We start from the raw sequence: 24,894 nt of genomic DNA on the forward strand, positions 1-24,894 counted from the left end.
TCCTCCACTGCTTTCTTCAAGAACAAAAATGACAAAATTTCCATAAAATAAAGTTTCTGGGAGAATAAGCTATCAGTAGGTGAATGGTGCTTTTTATTTATTTTAATTCATATGCATTTTAATTGAACAGAAAAGTCTAAATAATTTCTTCAGCACTGCTGAAGATTTTCCATCCAGAAGACTCATTGTATATTCCAGTTAAAAAGTTTAACAACAAACCTGCAAAAATACTTGGATAATATTCAACGTGCCCGTCATGATCCCTAACAAATAGGAAGTGCTTAGTGAATGTTAGTCGTATTAATTCTTGCTTAGGTGAGAAGAAACTTGGTAGGAATATAAATTACACATGGGAAAACATGGTGGAGATGTTGACTGGTACTTCCTTGTACATCAGGTCCTTTCTTTATTCAGTCTGAGTTGTTTCGTTGCATCTTAAAGCAAAGAAAAGCAAAAGAAACAAACAAACACCACCAAACCAAAATGGTAGAAAGATCTAGACATGGATGTGAAAGGTACCTTACATTGCATAAAGGAAGCAGCAAGATTTTCTGGGAGCCATCCCCTAAATGGGAAAAGACTTTCTCAATTAGGAGCAGGAAGTGAGTTGGAGCAGTTGCAAGAGCAGCTTTCACTGTGATAGCCTGGAATTGAGGTTAAATAGACGTCTAACCCATTCCTCAAATCTTCAAAAGGTTATATGTATTGCAGATTAGTTTGTAAACTAGAATTTATGATAGCCACTCCATTTAGTTTGTTGTGCGTCAAAAGCCCAAAGGCCTTGTTAACAGTGAGTGTGTAATGTGCCCATGATCTCAGATGGGGTAAGAGAGCTTTTAAGTGGAGACACACTGGTGGTTTACTTGAAAAGGTGGAACTTCACAGTTGATAATTTTCAGTTTCAGTTTAGAAGAAGAATAGGAAGACCTAAGCTGTGAGTTTGAGTGTCATCAAGAGAAGTGACAGAGGTATGGTTGAACAAGCAGTTGGATGGAATGATTAGACCCCTTTAACCTGTAACTTCCATATTCTGAACTAAATCATGACTTCTTATATGCCTCTTACCCAAGTCAGTCAAGGCAACTGCCACATACTCAAGTTTCAAATCTTGGGGAAAACTCATTTTTGACAGGCCCTTACCCTGGCTGACCTGGAACTCACTATGCACCTAAGGTGACACTGAATTTGTGGAAGTCCTCCTCAGTACTGTGAGTGCTGAGGTTGCAAGCGTGTGTCACCAGGTCCAACCTGGGTAAGGGTTTATCTGTTCCTCTCTGACACTCCAAAGGACATGAAAAGCATGGTTTTCTCTGGATAGTATAGTTGTGTGTGGAGTGGAGGGAGTCCTTCCGAGACCCGAGTGAGATCACGGATGTACGGTGTTGGCACGGGCTAGGCATTTGGTACTGATCTCATTTCCTGCTGTACTCGGTTCTTACTGAAGAGGTGTGTAGTCCACCTCCACACAACTGTCATCTTACACTTTAGTCTAAGTACTTCCTCAGTGTCAGAATGGTTTCCCTGTCTTTCCCTCATGTGCAAATGCCAGTCATCCTCTCAGAACATGTCTGTCCTCCACCGATATTGGAACTGAGTCTTACACTCTTAATCTGTCTTTGTGACATGACTAAGTGCATTTGTTTTCCTACTTCCTGGGGCTTGATTCACTTCAATGAACCCTCCCTTTTAGGGACTTCCCCAGACTTATTATGCTAGTGTCACTCAAGGTAAGACCCAACCGTAGTCTGAGTCCAACGCTAGATTTCCTTTTTCTCCCTTCTAGTTTCATTAATGGTCTTTTCATCCACATTTTTCCAACACTAGAATGTCACACAGATTTGGGGATGGACTTAATTTATTTTAGGGTCCTTTTAAGTTTATCTATATTCATGTATCCCTGAGTGATTGGTTAGTAAGGACTGAACTAAGACAAACAATAAATGATTCCCTGTAAAGTGATGTCAACGTGATTGCCCTGAGTATTTTAAGGATGCGTTTCACTAATTTTCTTCTCTTTTTGTATTTTCACAGTATTGGAGACTGAATCCAGGGCCTTATGCATCCTTCCACTGAGCTGTGTCTCCAGCCCCCAACCAGTTTCAAAGCAGGGTTAGAACCCACCAAACCCTGTGACTTGTGTTCTTTTTCACTGCCAGGAGCCACTGTAAGGCTGAAGAAGCTAATGAGCAACAGACTAGGAGGATTCGGAGATTTCCAACCCTTGCTTTACTTCCCTTTGTAGATGGTTGGAGGGAGGCACTGGGCCTCCCCAGTTCTGTCTTCTTCAGTTACTTAAATGACTATAACATTGTGTCGTGCCATTTGATATTGTTGTAATATACTTCAGAGTAATTGCAACTGTTACTTAAATAATGATGATGCAGTGTTATTTAAAAGGGTACTTATATCTTAACTATATATAACTAATACAGGAAATAACTATGTGGAAAATCCTGAGAGTTTTTGTGTTTTATATTTTAGCATATTAAACATAACATATACAAAGGTGCTTTTCAAAATATACTCGGGTTAATGTTTAACATGTTGAATATGGAGATAAATCAGTTTGTGCTTGTGTATAGAGTTGCTTTGTCATTCACCTTGTTCTTGAAGATTTCTGATTTGTAATATCAAGTAAATTTTGTAAATCCAGAATAAATAGATAAACAGTCTAGTTTCAAGCTCGTAGAGAATTATCTCTGCAGTGCGACCATTTAATAACCAACATGGACAGACCCTGGTGATCTCTTCAGCCATGTTGTTGTTACAAACAATATTGCAATGATATATTATATTTCATCATTTGTGTGTGTGTGTGTGTGTGTGTGTGTGTGTGTGTGTGTGCATGGCAGGCACTTGGAAAGGTCAGAGGACAATTTGCAGTAGTCTATTTTTTCTCCTATTGTGTGGGTTCCAGGGACTGAACTTAGTCGGTTAGGGCTGGTGACAAGAGCCTTTTCCTCTTGGTATTGGGACATTTCTCTTAAGCGTATGGACAACTTAGTCACTAGTATTGATTACCGTCCATCTCTTACCCACTGAAGTGAAAAATTTCCATAAGACATTATCCATGCACTGGTCTGCTTTTGAACGCTGCCCTGTTTTCTTGGTTATTTGTATGTTTATTGCCAATATTTTAATTACTGTATATGTATGACTGCACGCTTTGCTATCTGTTTATGAAAGAACATTTCTATGTACAGATATGTGCACACATGTGCATGCACACTCATATATACTCATCTTTAGCATTCCTCTTCTTCTGTAAATTCTAAGAATTTTATTTCCTAGGTGAATTTTAGGGAAAAAATCTAAAGGTTTGTTTTATTTTATTTATATGAGTACACTGTAGCTGTCAGACACACCAGAAGAGAACATCAGATCCCAGATGGTTGTGAGCCACCATGTGGTTGCTGGGAATTGAACTCAGGACCTCTGGAAGATCAGTCAGTGCTCTTAACCACTGAGCCATCTCTCCATCCCCTTAGGGAAAAATTTTAAAACTAGTTATAAACCCATTGACACTTTTAATACCAATCCATTGTGCTTGTATATTAGTTTACGAAGCTCTGGCACATTTGTATTGATTCCTTTCGAGGCACATTAAGTTGTTCATAGCTTCTATTTAATTTCTTCAGAAAATCATTTTCCTTCACATCTGGTATTATATCTTCATTAAAATTATTCTGAGTCACTTATAATATAGTTTTTTGTGAATGGAGTTTGACGTGAGTTGTGGATGTTAAATTCTTTAAAAAGGTATTTATTTTCTGCGCATGGATGCTTTGTCTGCATGCACATTTGTACATCACTCACATGCCGGGTTCCCATGGAAATACAAAGAGGTAGTCAGAATCCCTGGAACTGGAGTTCCAGGGGTCATGTGGGTGCGAGTGATCGAACCCAGGTCCTTTGCAGAGCAACCAGTGTTCTAACCGCTGAGCTATCTCTTCAACCCAAGACCGTTCCATTTTTAAGATGAAAATGAAATTTGATTTAGATTTGCCATGCCTTAAATGTTTCTTTGGTTACTATTGATTTGTTTACTTTCGCAGACTCATGTTTTATTTTGCAGGAACATACTTTCCAGCCATTATCTCCACAAGGGTTTATGGGAAATCGATTTTCTGACTCCATTTAGGTTAGAAATTGTTTTGTTTTGTCACTATACTTGCCTGATAGTCTGTCAAATTGTAGATCCTAAATGCAAACTTGCGTTCACTTTGACACTTGGAATATTTCTCCATTTTCTCTTATATTTGTTACTTAATACACTTTAAGCCAACATGATACTTTTTGTCTGTAATAATTCCACACACCCACACTCCTCTTTTCTTCCCCTTCACAGTTTTACTGTATAGACCAAGCAAATCTCCTGCCTTTCTTCTGAGAACTGGCTCCCAAGTAAGTCACTGAGTGTAGCCTCTTGAGAGGCTTCTAAGATTTTGTTTTATCAAGAAGTACTAAAACATTGACCCTTATGTTCTAGCAGTGGGGTATTTTATTTTCCTCAGTCTTATGGTTGGCATGCAATGAAACATCATTTAAAACTTTGTCAGATCTCTGACATTTTTATTTTATTTCCTCTTTTTCCTCTCGGTCCTATTTATTCCACCAGGGAACCCTATCATACGGCATTGTAGCTTTCTCTGAGATTCTTAAGTTCGCTATCATTTCTCTGGCACTTTGCACTGTGAGCTAAAAGACTCCAGGTCTGTGGATTACTCCTCACCTGTGTCTATGTTAATATTTGGTCTGGAATCTTTGACTTTTATTGACACCTATTTCAGTCCTGAAATATTTCATCTTTTTGTTCCATGGAAGCCTTCTCCTGTTTCATGGATACAAATGTCTTTAAATACAGACTGTGTCATCATTTATGTTTCTATAGGTCTGTGTGGTTTGTTTGTTTGTTTTGCAATGATTCATAAGTTATGACCCTTGTCCTCCTTTTAGTTTTCACATGTGTGCTGTTTGTACTGTTTCCTCCCTGTGTATTTGTGGGCCAGCGTGTGCAGGGTGTCTGTGAATGCATGTGTCTGTGGAGCTTGGCGGTTCTTAGCATGAAATTGGTTTTGCTCAAATGTTTGGTAAATCATTTGATTTCCCCACTCTTGTCGAGAATGCTGTTTCTAAGTACTTAGGCTGTCTGACTGTGACTGTAGAGTGGGTACCGCAGTATGCATTGTCTGAGGGTACCAGGAGCTAATCTTACTGTCTCTGTAGAGTGGGTACCGCAGTATGCATTGTCTGAGGGTACCAGGAGCTAATCTTACTGTCTCTGTAGAGTGGGTACTGCAGTATGCATTGTCTGAGGGTACCAGGAGCTAATCTTACTGTCTCTGTAGAGTGGGTACTGCAGTATGCATTGTCTGAGGGTACCAGGAGCTAATCTTAGTGTCTTTGGCTCTGTGTTCACCCGTATGCTCCCGCCAGGAACTAAAGGAGTGCTTTACTCAGTTGTGTCTCTGTGAGGGGATTGTTTCTAGGATCCCCTGTGCACACTGAACTCTGAGAGTGCTTAAGTCCCTTACATAAAATCGGGAAGTGCCAGCGATAACCATATCATGTATTTTGTATCATTTTGAGATTACTTATGATATCAAATGTAAATGATATGTAGATAGTTACATCGTTCTGCTTAGGGAATATTTGACAAGAAAAAGCCATTTATACATATTCAGTAAAGTAACCCCACCCCCAGTAATTTCCATGAGTGATTGGCTGGTTTCACAGAAACCTGCTCTGAATGTGGAACTTGGGCTACACTTAACTATTTTAATTCTGTCCTGTAAACTGCCCGTGAGTGGCCACTATGGTGAGATTGTCTATCCTACTAGGTGATCTAGGCACTAGCAATATAAAACTGCCTTAGACCTGAGAGTTCTAGGACTCAGCGCATGGGGGGTGGGTAATCCCAGGTTGTTGGGCCCCAGAAAGGCTAGCTTATGGTAATAGCTCCTCAGAGATGAATTTTTTTTTCTCCTTTCCTTTTCTTCCTGTTCTTGATGTCTCCAGTCTGACAGCTCCCTGGCATTGGAAAGGGGGAATTTACTATTGACTTTTAAAAGGTCTCCCGTTAGCCCGTTAGGCTTCTTCCCTTGGGTAGATCTTGAATATTAGATTATATGTTCTTTTCCTTATTAGGGTATTCAAAGCAAAGTAGACACTCACCTGACTCAGAATAAAGGGTCTTTTGATGTTCACAGGCAGCACTAAGGTGGAGAGGGCACCGCTTTATGCTCTGTCATTATCTTCCCTGACTTGAACTTTTTGTTAACTTTTTACATTGTAGTTGGTTTAAATGCTTTTAAGGTGTGTTGCTGAGAGCAATCATTATGTATCTGATTATGAAATGCACAGGTAAACATGTTGGAGCTGGAAGTAACCATTCTGAGTGAGTTCATGCAGACCCAGAAAGACAAAAGTCTTATGGTGTCTTTTATTTGAGGATGTTAGCCTTGGGTCTGCAGATATATGTGCTCCAGTTGCAATACCCATAGAAGTCAGGAATTCAGTTGGGGGCTGGGGGCACAGTTCAGTGAAGATAAAGTACAGTTTGTGTATAAAGAATTAGAGTGGGTTAATGTTACAGAAAGGGTTTAGTGCGAATAAAGATGAGAGGGCAGAGTAGATCAGGGTAACAGGAGGATAACTAACATGCACTTATATAAAGATGTAAATATCCACATTTAAATACCGCTACCCTATAATGAGACATCACCAACAGTAAATAAAAAGCCCAGTTCCCAGAAATGGGTTACCACCTTTGTAGTTGCTGGTCAGTAAGGTACAACAGACCTCTGAACATTTCAGGCTATTGCCAGTGCTCTTGGTTACCTCCCAGAACGGTACAGTAAGAGCTCATTGCTTAAGAGACTCTACGCTTGCATTAGAGACTTGGGGAAATGAAGCTGGTGCTTATGTGGAAGCTTCATACCTACTGGCTAGCTTTCACAGTGCTGGAAGGTGCTTCACATGTGATTAGAGGAGAAAAGGAATCACCACTCTTACCCATCTGTGGACCAGCAAGCTGCAATGATGACAGCCCTGGAAAGATACAGAGCGGCGGTGCAGTAGGATGAATGTCACGGGAGTAACCACTTTTGATTGGCTATGAGGCCCACTGCATAAGATGAACCTCTACCTTGATCCGTCAATGGGGCCCAAGAAAATGTGGCTAAATGGGTCATAGGCTCTAGAAGAGCAGTTGATTACTACTGCTTAGTTAACATTATATCGACATAATATTAAATGGTGGTTGCTTAGCGATATTCATAGATTAAATGTATTTGTCAACTCTCACTGGGAAAACATTTTCCCCTTTTCTTTGTAGTAGATGGCAGTTAACACAGAGACCCATTACTGATTAAGGACTCGGTAAAAAAAAAAAAAAAAAACAAAAAAAAAACTGGACTGTTCAACCTGAAACAAGTCTTCTATATTATACACGCACAGGGGTAGATGACTACAAAGAAACAGTGCTTTCTGGACATAGCAGAGATGCCAGAAGTGTGGATTCCCAGTAGCGGAGATAACATGAATCAAACCTGCACAAGCTCAGGTCACACGGAATTCCAGCACGGAGAAGGAAGGTGGGTGTGAAGTCTCGTCTCTAGTGTAAGGAGCTACTGGCAATTGATATTGCCTGGGAGAGAGTCAGTTCTCTTTAAGAGTGTGTCTCCTAGTGGGTGGATGATCTATCCTCCAGTCAAGGGCACATACCTAAGATGGAGAGTATGTGGGTTTTACAAACTGTATTTGATAGTTAAAAATAAGATGCCAAGTTTGGTGATAGGGAGGGGGTGAGTCTGGGAGGCACTGGGGAACAGCAACTATGAGCAAACACATTTTATGAAGTTCTCAAAGAACTAACAAAAATGGAAAACAAACACAACTTTTAAAAACAAAATACTCCAACCAAGCCAATCAAATACACTAAATATTCCCCTTTAGTTTCCCTACCTTAAACCTCCCAGCACTGGTACTCGGTGCTCTTGGTTCTCAGTCTGCGGGAAAAGGCTTAAAGAATTGTTTAATTTGTTGTTGTTGTTTTTCTAAAGAGACTCTTGCTATGTAGAGCAGGCTGGCCCTGAACTCTCCAGCCACCCGTATGAGCCTGCCAAGTGCCCAGATTATGACATGGACCACTACATCCAGTTAAAAGAAGTTTCAAGAAAACAAATTCTATTTCTATTGAGGCTCATAGTTAAACAACAAGTAAGTGAAGTAAACTATGCAGCCAAGACTCAGAAATTCTGGAAATTCTAATTAATCAGTGGAGGACTACAGCCAAATGACCAGAATCATGTCGAAAGGGGAATAATGCTACCATTGTGATTTATGCAGTCGTAAACAACTGGTGGGAAAGAAAACATCCACGATCCTGGCTGAGTGTTCTATATGAAGGCAAATATAAGCACACTATATTCTAAAGTATTTGGGTGATTTAGTTTTTTTTATTTCTCATCTGGCTTCTTGGTAGGATGTAGAAACACCCTGAGGCAAGTCAACATGGCAGTGAGGCAAACACCCAGAGTGGTCCTTTGGAGAATGTAGACAGGTCCTGCATAGTTAAAACTTTCTACTACACAGTAGAACTGGGCCTAATAATACACTACACTTCAGACTTCGAGAATGCCTGTAGGTTTAGAAAGATAAAAGTATTGATATGACTTACCCCGCCATGGGTTTCCTGAATGCATTTTTATAAGTGTCAGAGTTAGGATTTAGTTTTTGCAAGAGTTTTGAGTATGCCCTTTATTTAGCTACAGTTGTGGGTGTCTCTGAGGGTTTTTTGCCTGCACATATATGTGTGCACACCGGTTGTGCTCTGTGCCCTGGAACTGAGTTACAGAGGGCTGTGAGCCACCGTGTGTGTGTTGGGAACTGAATTCAGAATCCTCTACAAAAACACCAAGTAAGTGTTCTTGATTGTCTGAGCCATCTCCCCAGAGCATGACCCATCGTTTTTTAAGACATGGTCTTGATGTATTTCCTAGACTGGCGTTGAACTTGACATGCAGCCCAAGTTGGTCTCAAATTCCCATCGTCCTATTAGGATTATGGTATATGCTACTATAGCCTGCCATGTTTAGCACAGCCAACTAATGTTTTTTCAAACAAAGATGACACTAACATGTAATGAGGAGAGGATAGTCTTTAAAAACTGGCACAGGAGAAACTTGTCTAATAACAAACATTAAGTGAAAATGCGCTGAAGACATACATGTAGGCCATTTAGACCAGAAACTGTAAAAGTATTAGCATAAGGCACAGAGGACATGATTGATAGAATTGGGTATTGACTTCTTGGCTATCGCCCCAAGAGTATAAGAACTAAAGTGAGACAGAATGAAAATAAAAACAAGGATCACAGTGCACAGCACAAAAAAGAACGGAGTGAAGAGACAACCGAGGGATTGGGGACAATGCGTGCAAACCAAGCCGTGTTCCCCACATGCAGTGGTTAGGCGAGGATAGTAAAGAAGCGGCAGATATTGTCGAGTTTAAGTTCAGTCCTCTGTGTGATGGGTGTGCGTGCCCTTTCTTTTTCTTTTTTCTTTTAATTTTAAAAATGTTTATTGGATATATTTTATTACATTTCGACTGTTATCCCCTTTCCTGGTTTCCCCTCCCCCCTCCATAAACCCCCTATCCCATCCCCTCTCCCTCTGCTTTTATGAGGATGCCAATCATCCAGCCACCCACCCCCCCTGCCTTCCCGCCCTGATATTCCCTTACACTGAGGCATCGAACCTTGGGAGGACTGAGGGCTTCTTCCATTGATGCCCAACAAGGCCATCCTTTGCTACATAAGCAGCTGGAGCCATGGGTCCATTCATGTGTACTGTTTAGATAGTGGTTTAGTCCCTGGGAGCTCTGGTTGGTTGGTATTGTTGTTCTTATGGGGTTGCAAACCCCTTCTGCTCCTTCAATCCTTTCTCTAACTCCTCCATTGGAGACCCTGTTCTCAGTTCAGTGTTTGGCTACGAGCATCAACCTCTGTTTTTGTTATGCTCTGGCAGAGCCACTCATATGCATTCCCTTTCTAGATGTGATTGCTAGGCTTTTTGTTTGCTGAGATCTGGTTACTTTGAGACCTGTGATGTTTGCCCTTTTCAATTAAGATAATGAGATGCTGGCTAGATGAGCTGGTAACTTTTCATTTTTCTAATTATAGAAATGAATGACAGTGAAGAGTTGCTACTAGAAAGAAACAGGATTTCTTGGGTCCTGACTAGCCTCATGCTGAACTGCTGGTTTTGTTCACCATGGTACCTCTCAGTACCTTAAAGTTCTTTAAGTTGGAAGCTGGTTTGGTGGGGTAGACAGAAAACAATTTCATTGACTTTCATTTTCTAAGCTATATACCTTAGCTGTCTATTTTTTCTTTATAATAAAAGCATTTTATTTTGAGGCTTTGACAAAAGGGAAAACTACTAGTAATTGTTCCAGAATATTTCCCCTGTGAATGTAAAATCAAGGATATTCATACAGTAGCAACTCTGTCTGTCTGTCACTTAGTGCAGCCAAAGTGTATGTGGGGTTCAGGGCTGGGGGAACAGAGTGGTTTGGTTTGCCTTGTAGTGTAGAGGAGGAGGACCTGAAGAGGAAAAACAAACCTCCAGGGGTGATTTTATGTCACAAGGCTTGAGCACTAGTCTGAGAGGCAGCTGCCTTTTCCTCAGCTAGCGGCTTCTCCGAGGTTCTGCGCACCCGTAGCCAATAAATGATCCACCGAAATCTCGAGCCAGACTTGCCAAACGTTCAGGAAGACCTCTGGAATCATTGTCATTTCTGCTTTGTTTCCTTTCAGCTGACTGACTGGAATCTTGGTTCTGTCCTGGCTTCTGCACTACAAGTTCCCAGAAGCTCTAAGGGTTTCCCAGACTTTAGCTTCAGTGGCCCCTTGTCAGCCAGCCACGGTCTTAGCCACCATTCTTGCTGATGTGTGTCACTCTTGGCCATTCACCCCCAAAGTGTGGACTACCGTTCTCACCCTTGTCAACCCCTGTCTTCTCAGTGTCCTCTACTACTGCAATATCTCATGTCTGCTTTGTTTTCTATTTGGATCAGTCGACAACCACTTACTGGCTTCACTATCTCTAGAGCTACAATGGTAGAACCTATTTAGCCCTGCACTGCCAAGGTCGTTTTTATAGAGGCATAATTCTATGAGCAAACCATTAAATTACTCCCCATATGCTCACAAGATCCAGTTTGGATTTGATAGCCTGTCACATTCTCTGTTTACCGCATCAGCCTCACCCACTGCTGTGTTCCTTTTCATGTCCTACGCCACAGACAGTTGGATGCATGTCATAGGCTACGCTCTCTTATCTTCTGCGTCTTTATTCTCCAGCTCTGCCCTGAAATGTTCTTGCCTTCTCTTTCCTGACTAACCTTTCAAAAAGTTAGGTTTATGCCATTTGGTTTATGAAGCCTCCCTGAGCACTCCATGAGCCAACGTAAAGGTCCTTTCCCACGTTTGTGCACTACGGAGCCATTTAAACTCTTCCAAGAACCACAGCGCTTTGCCATTTGTTAGTTTGCTCGTGTTTCTCCTTTAAGACTCAAAGCAGTTCAAGAATAAGGCTCTGTGTTAGTTATTTCTGCATCCTCATTTCTCTGGCACGTAACTTTCAGTGAACACCCTTTCTTTTCTTAATCAGTGGTTTTTAAACTACTTGGAAACTTGTGCAATCGTTACCACAGTAGAATTTTATTTCTTTATTATTTGAGGTACTAAGTATCAAATCTCTCTGGCTTAGTGCATGCTAGGAAAGTGCTTTATTTCAGAGCTACCTCTCACTGTGAATTTGTCTTTTGATATGGTGTCTCACCATGTTGCCTAAGTTGACGTTAACTTGTGAGTTTCCTGCCTCAGCCTCCTACACATGGTTGGGATTGCAAGCACATGCTCCTTATATTAATTTTTAAATATTTTTATTAACCCCTAAAAACCCATGTTTTTCCAAGTGGACGTTCTTAATTGCTCCCTATTTCAGAAGCCAGGTAACTCAAAATGTACTTTCAGCCTCTGAGAAGTAGAGTCTTTGAAGGCTTTTAGGTCCACAAAGTTGTAAAACAGTTTTCTGTATCATCTGTATCTAGTTCTTTTGCTTAGAATAATGTTTTCAAGGCGTATGCATATTGTGTTCTATTTTGCTGAGTAATATTTCATTGTATAGACACATGTTTTGTTTATATCTTCTTTGGCTGATGGACATTTGGGTTTGTCTTGCTTTCTTTTACTCACCATAATGGCAGAAAAGTCAGGGCTGTGGGATCCTGACAAAGCTGGTTATGCTGTGCCCACAATCTGAAGCAGAAAGGGTTGGACACACACTACTCCGCTCTTCTCCGTTTCTAGATAGCCTAGAATCCCAATCAGGTAACCACTCCCACCTTAATTAGTGTAGTTAAGTTAATTTCTCCCAGAAATACCTATCTCCTAGGAGATTCTGAATTCTGTGAAGTTACATTTAACACAAATACAGCTCCACTTCTCTGGGAGAGTTGCTTCTGAGGTAGGTTCTCAGTCCAGGCCTCCTTCTCCACAATTGGTGTGATTGCAAGCTGGAGTCTTTTCAGTGTGGGGTCATACCCTCAAGACACCTTTCCTATTATCCCAGTGCAGTCTATATCTGTTGCTTAGTGACAGAAAGATTGGCCACATACGTGAGCTGTATGCCATGATCAGACATATGGGTTTGAGCTGATGTGACACAAGTGTGAGTTTCAGCAGAATTTTGATTGACTGCTCCAGGAGGGCTGCTAGTGACACATCTCATCAGGTGTGAGCCAAGGAGAACAGCTCCATTTCCTACGATGGCCCTTTTTAATGGGTGTAATGCAGTTTCTAATTATGGTTTCTGTTTTCATTTCCTTAATGACCTTAACGAAAAATATCTTTGTGTGTGTGTGTGTGTGTGTGTGTGTGTGTGTGTGGCAGCACTTGTACATATTGTTTGTAAAAATCTCCTATAAACTTTTTCACTTACTTAAAAAGTAAGCCACTTGGGTGTTGTGTAAGACACCTTTATATATTCTGAGTACCAAACTCTTATATTTTATTTTTAAAAAAGATTTCCCTACTTACATGTTTTATGTATGTGAGTGCTCTATTTGCATGTATGCCTGTATGTTAGAAGAAGGAATCAGACAGAAGAGGGCACTGGATACTGGAATAGATGGCTGTGAGCCACCATGTGGTTGCTGGGAATTGAACTTAGGACCCTTGGAAGGGCAGCCATCTCTCTAGCCCCTGAGTACTAAACTCTTACTGGGTATGAATTGCCATTTTTTTTCTCCAGTTCTCTGATGGTTTCTTTTGAAATAGAAACTTTATTTTTTTTAGAAAGTAAACTAAGATTTATTTTCATAGCTAAGACATATCTGTAGACAAATGAAAAGTCATTCTGAGCTCTTCTAAGTCCATCCAACTGGTACAAGTTGCACCTTTTTGTTGTTGTTCTTTCTTTCTTTCTTTCTTTCTTTGTTTATTTATTTATTTATTTATTTATATTGGATATATTTTATTTACATTTCAAATGTTATCCCCTTTCCTGGTTTCCCCTCCATAAACCCCCATCCCATCCCTCCTCCCTCTGCTTCTATGAGGTTGCCCTCACCCACCCATCTACCTCCTCCTGCCTACCTGCCCTGACATTCCCTTACACATTCCCCCTACACTGGGGCATTGAGCCTTGGCAGGATCAAGGGCTTCTCTTCCCACTGATGCCCAACATATGCAGCTGGAGTCATGGGTCTGTCCATGTGTGCTCTTTGAATAGTGGTTTAGTCTCAGGGAGCTCAGGTTGGTTTGTATTGTTGTTCTTATGGGGTTGCAAACCTCTTCAGTTCCTTCAGTCCTTTCTCTAACTCCTTCATTGGGGACCCTGTTCTCAGTTCAACGGTTGGCTGTAAGCATCTCCCTCTGTATTTGTCATGATCTGGAAGAGTCTCTCAGGAGACAGCTATATCAGGCTCCTGTCAGTACGTACTTCTTGGCATCAGCAATATTGTCTGGGTTTGGTGACTGTATATAGGCTGAATCTCCATGTGGAGCAGTCTGTGGATGGCCTTTGCTTCAGTCTCTGTTAACATAAACATTTTAAATTGACATCTAGTGGGCTCTTTTTCTTAGGCTTTTGGTGGAAAAGCTAAGCCCATGGTTATCTCATTTAAGGTTGGGATGATTTGCTTTCCTGTTCAGAGTTTTAACACTTAAGCTTCTGATTATGTCTTTTATCCAATTGGAATTAATTTCTCTATATGGCATGAGATGGGTCCTCTTCTTATGTCCACAGCAAAAACTTTTAATACAGGGGCAAGAGTGGGCATTTTTGTTTTATTCCTGATTTCAGGGAATAATTTAACCTTTTCATTGTTTATTTTATTATCTGTGGATGACTTTTCATGATGTTCCATTTTTCATTAGGTTCATAGAAACTCACGTTAGTTTATTGAGTATTTGTAATTGCAAATGTGTTGTATTTTGTCAGGTGCTTTTCTGCATCAATTGGGATGGTTATAAGGTTTTTGATTTTATTCTATTATATGATGTATATAACATTAATTAATTTTCAGCGAGTAAACTAACCTTAAATTCCTGGGTCAGATCCAAATGAATGTTCTTTGTATTGAATCTTATAACTAAACTGTATGCACATTTCATAAAATGATTGTGAGAAATGGACAAGGAAACAAGACAAAATAACTTCCTTTTTTTACATAGTGACCTTGGGGGTAACATTGAAGCTTTGGAAATAAAATTGTGGTTGTACAAAGGATTTACAGGGGTAAAAGTTTATAGGATTTTTCTGCCATAGTTTTCCTCTAATGTTGTTGATTTGACTTAATAATCTGGATCAAATAGCTCTACTTTTCAAAAATTACTGTAAAGATTCCTTATAGATCTCATATTCTCTCTTTTCTTCTGTCTCCCCTCCCTCCTCTTTTACACACACACACACACACACACACACACACACACACACACACACACACACACACCACTCCAACTAGTTTTGTCTTAATGAAATTCTTATTTAAAATTGTTGTTAATTGGGAAGTTAGTGAGGTTCCTTCTGATTTTCTAACTGTCTTAAACTCGGCACTGTTAGAGAGAATTGTAAGGATGAATACACTTACTTTTAGTTGTGATCTCAATAATGATCAATATTTCTACTAACAAAGCCAAGGAATTCATCTCCTAAGCAGCTCCTTTTCACTTTAACACAGACAGAATTAGGTGGCTGGCCCACAAGCTTCCTCTTCTCAGGTCTGTGGGATTCAGGACTCGGTTGCTAAGCAACCATTTCCCCACTCTTGGGCCAATGGGCTTCTTGGAAGTTCCTTTGAAGTTGGAATGAAGCTGGCTGGGTGTTTGGAAAGAGCAGGCTACAAGAAGGGACCCTATTTAGACTGCCATCCTTTTGGTTGGAGATAAAGGCTAAGCTTAAAATAAGTAGAGGTGGCTTCCTAGTTCAGAAGGAGATACCCTAAGTCTTGTATGTATGTTTTTATACTAAGTTCATCTGCTCGGGTCGCTGGAGATTCTTTATGTTACCCCTAGAGACATGTATTATCCTTTTTGTTTTATGTACTATATGAAGATGCTTGAGCTTAGATAACTTTATAGAAAAGAGGTTTATTTCAGTGTGCAGTCCAGGATGTGCAAAAGTGTAAAGGCCACATCTTGTTAGCAAAGGCCAGACTTGGTACAGGGTATCACACACAGCAGCAAGGACAGGAAGTTCACCTGTGTAAGTGCATTTCTTTTAGGCTCTGCCCTTCCTGGTTTACAGTTATTTATTTAATTTGCAGGAGGTGGGTTTGCACATTCCATGCCCATATGTGGCAGTCAGAAAACAGTACGTGTAAGTCTTCTCCTTCCACCATGAGGGTTCTGGGGGCTTTGAACTCAGGTTGTTGTTGGGCATAGTGACCAGAGCCATTACCTGCTGAGCCATCTTGCTGGCCTGCTCTCTCCCTTTTTATAAAGCCATCACATTTAACCATGGGGTCTTCATCCTATTGACCATAATACAATTTTAATCATCTCCAGAATGTTATAGTAAGGTCAAATTATTGATCCTCTCCAATACCTCATAATGGTGGTTAAATCTTAGCACATGGAGCCTTGCACAGGACACATGGCCCCACCCATATCACAGTAAGGAGTAAGTACTTGAGCTGACCTGACAGCAGCCCCAAAGAGTATGGCATGCCTAGGCTATGGCAATAAGAAGACTATGAGTCTCAAGGAAAAGAGTGGAAATAGTAAGAATATCTAAAAAGTAGAACAGGTTGAAAATTTTTACCTAAAGTATACGTGACTTTTACATCGACTGCAAGTAATTATTTCAGAAAGACTATTGTCATGGATTTTTAGATTGCTCCCTTTGTTAGTTTCACATTGCTATAGTAACAAATCATCATAAATTTAGAGGGTTAAAATGATATAAATTTATTCTCTTTCAGTTCCTAGGGACAGAAATCTGAAATAACAATCAGATAGTTAAAGCCAAGTGCCTCTTTTGGAGGCACTAGGGAAGAACACATTTCTCCCCCTCTCTCTTTTGTTTGTTATTTTTTTGGTGTTGTGCTGATAACTGAACTCAGGGTCTTTGGAATGCTAGGCAAAAGCTCTATTGCCAAGTCAGGACATAGCCCAGAACAAAACTGTTCATTTTATTTATAGGTATGGATATTTATCTGCATGCATTATCTATATTGCATATATACCTTCGAAGCTCAGTGGTCATCGATCCCCAGTACTGGAGACAGATGTGGCTGTTGGTAACTAAACACAGGTTCTCTGCAATAGCACTCAGAATTCTTAACTACTGAGTCATCTTCCAGCCCCAAGAATACATTCTTTAATCTTCAAATCTCAGTTTATAGAGGCTGCTAGCAATTATAGTAATTTGTTACTACATTCCTTCAATCTGTTCAGTAGTCACTTAATTTCTTTTTTTGTACAGTTATGTGCTCCTTCAAAATGGAGATACAGTGTGAGAAATTTGCCACTGGGCAAATATTATAAAATGCACTTCATAACCATAAGTAGTATGTGGCAATTTACTCATGCTCTCCTCCTAATGCAGTCCAAAGATAGTATAAACATGAGATGTATGTAGCTGCTGTAAGCATGACATGGCATACTTTTAACAGAAAACATTGTTTTTATAAGTAGAGAAATATACTATAAAACCCACCAAATTTATAGAAAAAAAGATAAAAGTTGTGGGAAAGTCAATGTGTTAACCAGGAACAGTCACTTAGTAATGTAGTAAGGTCATATGCAGTGTGTATGTTTGCATGTGCTGTCCTTTTATATAACAATATGCTTACCCCAGCATCAGTATAGACAGATGAGGGGTGCCTTGTGTTACGGGATTACAGTGGCTCTGATGTCACTAGACAATTAGAACTCTAGAGCTCCATCATAATTTTATGGTGATACCATCATATATGTGGCTCATTGTCAGAAAAATGTTATTATTTACTGCCTGATTGCAGTTTAGTCTGTCTTCCTTGTGTAATCTGTGAAAAGTGATAAACTACAAAAGTGCTTTCTATGAAAATAAAGAAGCGCCAATGGCACAGAGAAAATGAGAGTAAAGGTCGAGTGGGAATCAAGGAAGGTTTGATGGAGAATGGTGTTATTTGGATTTTTTGTTTGTTTGTTCGTAGATAGTCTCAGTAGCCCAGGATGGGATAAAACTTACGGTCTTTTGGTCTCAGTCCCCTGAGTTTAGGGATTAGAGGCATACCCGGCCAACGCCAGACCCAAGAAGATGATGTTAAAGGACCATTGAAAGGATGAAAATAAGTTAATGACACAGATCGTGTTTCAGATATAGTGCCAATACAGAAGGAGGTCATGGAGTGAGGACAAGTAAGGTCAAACAAAGGGAAAGTTATAAATTTGGGTGTAGCGAGAACCACAGCCTGGGGATGGGATGGGTAGAAAATGGCCAGATGCAGTGAAGTGAATGGGCAGAGGGCGGAAGCGAATATGAAGGCTGGTGAGGAAGCATCTCTGGTGGCTCAGTGGAATCCAGACAGCCCACCCCATTCCCATCCCTCCTCCCCCTCCATTTGCCCTCACAAAGGTGCACTTTCTCCTAATCACCCTCTCTACCCCATTGCCTTGGCATTCCCCTACATTGGGAAAACATGCCCTCCCTGGACCTCTTCTCACATTGATGCCAGGCACTGATATCTTCAGCTACATATGCAACTGGATCAATAGGTCTCTCCATGTGTACTTAATGGTTGGTGTTTTAGTCCATGGGAGTTCAGGAGGGTTTGGTTGGTTGATAATGTTGTTCTTCCCATGAGGTTGTAACCTCTTTCAGCTCCTTCAGACCTTTCTTTAGCACCTTCATTGGGTAGGATCTACTTCTTAAAGGTATCACCACCTCGGACTTGTGGCACATTTAGGAAGAAAGCTTTGAATACGTGTACCTTTGGGGGACATTCTCCCAATGTCAAACCACATCTTTTGGTTAATGTTAAAATTGCCTCAAATATCCATGAAACCTTCATCATTTTTTTTCTCCCTCCTCTCTCTAAAGTCTATTTCATTGCCATTTTATCTTGACTCTACATCAATCAAAGTCCTTCAAATTTCATTATCAGTGTGGTCTTAAATACCACTCCCTTCTTGCAGCTTTTTCTCTCAGAAAAAAAAAAAGTTTTATGTATTTGATAGCATTTAAAGAAAAAACCCAAAGAAAAATGTCAAAATAAATATTACTATATGATGTTGTAAATTCATTTTTAATTCTTGTTACTCAAACATTTATTTGTTCCTTACAATTCTCAGCGCGGTCTGTCTTTTCCCTTTTCTTTGTCATTATTGTTATTTTTAATGCGTTTTAGTTTTCTTTGGTGGAAGGCAGTTTAAGGTTGAGGCAAGAGAATCCCGAAATTGTGGCAAGCCTTAGCTACAAAAAGACCCATTCCCCAAAACAAACACCGCGTTCCCGTTCCCTATAGTTATTTGCCAATGCATGTTAACATAGATCTCAAATTGACTAACAAATTGGAGTTTCCCAAATCTACTATGCCAGCTTTGTGGAGAGACAATAAATTTGGAGTGCAAAGAGGAGGGTGCAAAAGTTCTATGTTCTAGGGCACTGTGCTTCTATGGTGGATTCTCTGGCAATTGAATTTCCTGAATCACGAGAGAGCTACCTAGGGTAAAGCTAGACCTTTGGATCAGAAGTTGTTTTGAAGTCAATCAGGAATAAAAGGCAACCAGGCACTGGTTGGATTTACTTTGATGTGGAACTTGGTTTCCACACATTTCGGTTGCCAGATCTTCAAACTCTCCAGCTGTCCCGGTGTACTTTGAAGCTTTCAGAACTTCACAGAATTCTGACGAAATCTCTAACCTAGGATTGAGAGGAAAGCGTCAGACTATCGGGTTAAACCTTTCCAGAAGAGGCAGTCACAATGAGCTCAGACAACTTCTAGGACCTTCATTCCACAGTCCCCAGGACGTCCATCATCTCGGCGGGGTCCTGGTCACCTGGCGCACCTGCTGGCAGGCCACGCCCTCAGGCCCTGCTCCTCCCTCTCCCCGCAGGCGGCGGCTGCACGCCCCGCCTCCCTCAAGAAGCGGCTTCCCGGCTCCTCGAGCTCTGGCCCCGCCCCCTCCAGCTCCCCAACGTCCTCGGCGTCGAGCCCAGGCCTGCGCCTGCGCCTGCGCCCTGGGGCTGAAGTCGGGGCGCGCCTTGGCTAGAACGCGGAGAGCGGCGGGCGGAGCAGCCAATGGGCGGCGGCGCTGCCTAGCTGCCGGGAGGCGGGGCCTGCGCCGGTGTTAGGTTAGCGCGAGGCGTGACCTAGTTGACAGGCTCTGAGGTGCAGCTGTGGCGGCGGCGGCCGGGCAGAGCGGGCGGGTTGAGGGAGGAGGGCGGCGACGGGCCAGCAGCTAGCGGCGCGGGACGCAGAGCCTTTGCACTTTTCCCTCCCGAGTGTCCCCTCCACACCCCCACACACTCCACACACCCTGCTTGCCCGTGAGCCTGGGGAACTTGCAGCTTAAAGCCAGCCACCCCCTCGGCAGCATGTACCCCAGCAACAAGAAGAAAAAGGTGTGGAGAGAGGAGAAAGGTAACCGGCCCCGCGGTCCCGGGGACGGGCGGCGGGTGGGTGGGGGCGGGGGCCCGGCGGGGCGGCGCGGCGCCCTCCGCCCGCAGCCTCCTCGCGCCCTCTCGGCCGGTGCCGCTTCTGCCCGCGGCCGCGTCCACGCGCGCGCACGCCGGCGGCCACGCGCCGCCCCCGGGCACCTGCGGCTCGCGCACTTGTGGGCGCACACCCCTCCGGGCGCGGGGTCACCTCCTATCCCGCGAGCTCGCCTCCGGGCCGGCGCGCGTCCCCCCGGGCAGGGTACAAGTTGGTCAGGACCGGAGCAGGGACTTTGCACCTCCCGCCGGGTGTCCCACGGACTGGTGCGGGCCGGTGTCCCTCAGGCTGCTGTTGCTGAGCACCGGGGACTTCTGCACCCGCACCTGCCTTCTTCCCGTCCCAGCCTCTGCCCTCCCTTCATCCCAAAGTGGCTGGGGTCCCCCGCTATGCTCAGCTGCAGTGTGACTTCTGAGATTTGGAACCCAAAAAGGAGCATCTTGTCAGCTAAGTGCCTCCGGAGAAGTCTGAATGGGCATTCCTTGGCTGTGCGTTTTCTCCCTTACATCCCCATTCATAGTATGAAGTCGTCGCACGGAGTAAGACTGCGTGCACTCTGTGAATGAACCCTTCTCTGAGTTTTGTGCACACCGAGGTTTATCCAAATCAGTTAGATTGACAGTGGCACCGATCCCTTTAAAAGATAAAACTGTGCGATCAGTTCTTTTTCTCCTATATGTCTCATCTCAGTTTCACAGGTCCTATTTTGATGTGATGCTTGAGTCTCTGACATACTTTTCTTCATCTTTTTCTTTATTTTTTTTTTTTTAAACCTGCTTTTTTACCCCTACCCTAGTTACGGGAAAAACTATTTGCATTGCTGTTACCAACTTGCATCAAATTTGCATTTAAAGGATGGAGTTGAGCAAGGGTTTCCAGTTTTCTCTGGAGTCTCAGAACTCAGATAAAGAGGGTGACACGGTTGAAGGTTGATTTTCTTGCCGATAGCTTGTTAAACATTTTTTATTGCAAGTCCCTGTCCTTTGCGAACCTTTTGACCAAACTGTGGATTTAAGAATGAGAATTAGAAAGAATTCTCTAAGTAGTGCCGGGTTGGTGAAAAAAAAAAAGTTGTGAGGAGGGACAATTCAAATCAACTGCAGGCAAGTATTGCTATAATTTACATAGTGCAGTTAAAGTATCCTTTACATATTGAACGATTCTCTTTAGCGTCATTGTTTCAATGAGTGTAAGTTTAAGAGAACTAAAACTTAGTGTCACAGAACAAATACTGTTTCCAGTGAGAACCTGACAGCAGGTCTGGGGCATAGCTTACTGGTAGAGCACTCCCTCGACCTCAGTAGGGCCCCACAACTGGCGCTGGGAAAAACTAAACAAGCAAATAAGAGGTTAGGAAAGAGCCAGGTATGTGGATTAGTGAGAAATTTTATTAGCGCTTAGCTTTTGAAGTAGCAATTTCAATTGAGCACACTTCTGTGAGCATTGGAAAAGCACACCCACTTTTCTTGATGGTCTTGAAATGTTAACTTTGCATCATTGATGATAATAAAATATAGTATAAATCAATTTACATTGTGCTCAGTAACACGAATCATTGAAATTATAATGAACACCTAAGAACTATATTATGTTAGACAAACCACTCCTAAAGTAACATTTATACACATGGACTGTGATGAGCAGACATTTCAGAATCTTCAATACCTTACTGGTTTTGCCTTTCGTTTCTTCTGTAGGAAAATATAACCAAGTCTTTTCAATTAATTGATTAACTTACCTAACAACTGGTTTCTCCTATCCCCTCTCCTCACTCCTCCCATCCACTATTACTACTTTTCTCTTCAGAAAAGGGGAGACTTCTCATTGATATTAACCAACTTAGACATATTAAGTTGCAGTAGACTGGGTGTATCTTGTACTGAGGCTAGACAAGGCAGCTCAGTAGGGGAAAGGGTCCTAAAGGCAGGCAACAGAGTCAGAGACAGCTCCTGCTTCCTCTGTTAGGAGACCTATGTGGAGAATGAGTTGCAAAACTGTTACATCTGTGCAGAGGGGCTAGGTCTGCGTGGCCCTTAACCAAGTATTTTTTTTTTTTAAATAAAGAAACAAATGCATAATGGATTTTAGTAAAGTTACTTTTCTTTTATCCCAAACTAAGCTATTTTGCATAAAGCTTAAAGGGAAATATTATGAAGTGAATGCTTTGTATCTGCCTTCTATGGAATAACTGTTTTTGGAACAGTGGAGTATGAAATATCATCTGTTATTCCACCAAAAGGGAGTTCAGGATTTCTCATACAATAAAGAAACCAATGGGATACATGACCTTTTCCCTTTCATCCCACTGGAGATTGGATGGTTTAGTACTTTTGCAGCTGTTATTGAAATCTAGATGAAGCCTTACCCAGTTCATTGAAATGTCAAGGCATTTTAGAAACATATTATAATTCAGTACACGATGTAGTAAATAGAACTGTGTATATACTTGTTCACAGAGAAAGGGTTCATTGTAAAGATGAAACATTAATAGAAGAGTTTTTGGTAATACCCAAGAAACTGTGTGTATGTCTTTTGTCTTTTGTGTGTCTCATTGCTTAAACAACAGACAATTGTTAAATAAATAAATATTGTTCTACTATTTTGACGCCTAGTTTAGAATCATTTAATGTATATTTCAAGTCTTGATGTTTGTCCCTTTGTTTTTATTGGATTATATTTGGTGTTTTTGTTCTGAGTATGTAGTTACTTCTAAATAAATAGAATGGCAGTTTTATTCCTGTCTATAACTTCTGACATTTATGAAAACAGTTGCTTCATAATTTCTCTCAGTCTGATGTATAGACGTAATAATTCTGCACTGTGATCTGAGCTTTTAGAGCAGTGCTTTAGCCACTGAGGGTCAGCTTCCTTTTCTGCTTTGTGAGTGAATATCCTGTAATGAACAGGTGTCAATGCCTTTTTACTTTTTAAATCATGGAGAAAGCAAGTTTCACAGGACAGTAGCAGCCCTAGCATGTTCTCCGTGGTGTCACTTTTTTTTTGTCTTTTGTTTTGAATATATTTAATTTAGGATTTATTCCCACTGTAGAGGAAGCACTTTCCTTGTGTTTTTTTTTTTTTTTTTTTTGGTTTTTGTTTGTTATAAGATTAACCCTTGTGCCCTTTATTCAGTCACTTGCAGTCTTTGAGGTCTTGTGCCATCCATTCATTCTTGGGTCTGTTTAATTTTTCACCCTCTTCATCTTTTCTCTACTGTCTTAAACAGTGCTCTCTGTCCTCCCTGCCCACTCCCTTCCTCCTTCTCTTCTCCTCCCCTCCCCCACCCTTTCTCAGTCAGGCTCTATTTGTGTGTCCTTTAGGCTGACCTAGAAATCATTCTGTAACCCAGGCTGGCCTTGAGCGTGTGCAGTTCTCTTGCTTTGGCCTCCGAGTCCTAGGATTACAGGTGTGAGCCAGCATATCAGACCTCACTTTCTTTTTGTTCAGTGCCTCATAGTCTCATGGATTTTGCTTGCATTTTAATGACACTAGTGTTTCTAAAGCCATTCAGAAAAGATGCCGAACATACTAAGATAATAGTCACGCATGCCCTTTCTTGTGCTCTCTGCTGTTTTTAATCCCTTAGATGCATTATATCACTGACACAACTCATGAAAGTTGTCTTAGTCAGGGTCTCTATTCCTGCACAAAACATCATGACCAAGAAGCAAGTTGGGGAGGAAAGGGTTTATTCAGCTCACACTTCCACATTGCTGTTCATCACCAAAGGAAGTCAGGACTAGAACTCAAGCAGGTCAGGAAGTAGAAGCTGATGCAGAGGCCATGGAGGGATGTTTGTTACTGGCTTGCTTCCCCTGGCTTGCTCAGCCTGCTTTCTTATAGAACCCAGGTCTACCAGCCCAGGGATGGCTCCACCCACAATGGGCTGGGCCCTCCCCCTTGATCACTAGTTGAGAAAATGCCTTACAGCTGGATCTCATGGAGGCATTTCCTCAACTGAGGCTCCTTTCTCTGTGATTAACTCCAGCTTATGTCAACTTGACATACAAAACCAACCAGTACAAAGGTTGTATGATGTATCATAGGGTCAAGCAGTAAATCCAGTTGTCCCATCTTGAATTCTTGTGAGTAATGTTCTACAAGCGCTGGGATGTTATGTGAGTTATTCCTAGTTGCCTCTCCCAGAAGTTGGGAAAAATACCCGTCTAACTACCTCACAATGAAATTGAAACAAGTAGATGGAAGTAATGGCTCTAAGACATTATAGATTTATATAACGATTTAGGTTATAGCCAAACTTTATTCACCACTGCTGTCTTTTCAGTGCTGATGGTCACCCAGTTGATAAGGCACTGGCCTTTAGAACTAGATAGTATTTTCTTCCTTGTATGTATTAATGCTCTTTTGTATATCACTTGTACTTTATTATTATTTTTTAACAACTTTATTTTAAAAAACAAAGATAAAAGAACAAATTTTAAGCAATTTTGCATAAATGTATATGAATACATTTTTGCCAGTGCTTGGCTTTTTTTTTTTCCAAAGGTTTGATACTCTGCATTAAAGTCTTACTAGTTACAATGAGCAAAGAGTACATGTAAAACAGGATGTAACCCGGAATTAGTCAATGTTTTCTTGGTGTATAAGGATTGAGCTTAATGTTTTTTTTTTTTTTTTTTTTCTTCTTAACACAGTCTGTGAGTTGTTTCTGGGGTGCTCAGAGCT

At 41.4% G+C, this 24,894-nt stretch overlaps 2 protein-coding genes across 12 annotated transcripts in view; one reads left to right on the forward strand and one right to left on the reverse strand.

Annotated features, from left to right (window-relative positions):
• SEL1L2 (SEL1L2 adaptor subunit of SYVN1 ubiquitin ligase) overlaps positions 1-15,217 on the reverse strand; it is a gene marked incomplete at both ends in the record, with an annotated part of 118,032 nt that extends 102,815 nt beyond the window's left edge. The window contains one exon of the mRNA XM_080931432.1: positions 15,160-15,217. Coding sequence (XP_080787558.1) covers positions 15,160-15,217 — 58 coding nt within the window. The remainder of the gene's footprint in view (positions 1-15,159) is intronic.
• A 4,689-nt stretch (positions 15,218-19,906) lies between these two features.
• The window catches only part of MACROD2 (mono-ADP ribosylhydrolase 2), a gene marked incomplete at its 3' end in the record, with an annotated part of 1,819,824 nt that continues 1,814,836 nt past the window's right edge, over positions 19,907-24,894 (forward strand). For all 11 annotated transcript variants that reach the window (XM_080931763.1, XM_080931769.1, XM_080931766.1 and 8 more), the window contains exon 1: positions 19,907-20,136. In XM_080931763.1, the coding sequence (XP_080787889.1) occupies positions 20,091-20,136 (46 nt within the window). In that variant the 5' untranslated portion in view covers positions 19,907-20,090. The remainder of the gene's footprint in view (positions 20,137-24,894) is intronic.

The sequence above is a fragment of the Micromys minutus genome (genome assembly GCF_963924665.1).
Source record: "Micromys minutus genome assembly, chromosome: 17".
In the NCBI taxonomy this organism is placed as follows: domain Eukaryota; kingdom Metazoa; phylum Chordata; class Mammalia; order Rodentia; family Muridae; genus Micromys; species Micromys minutus.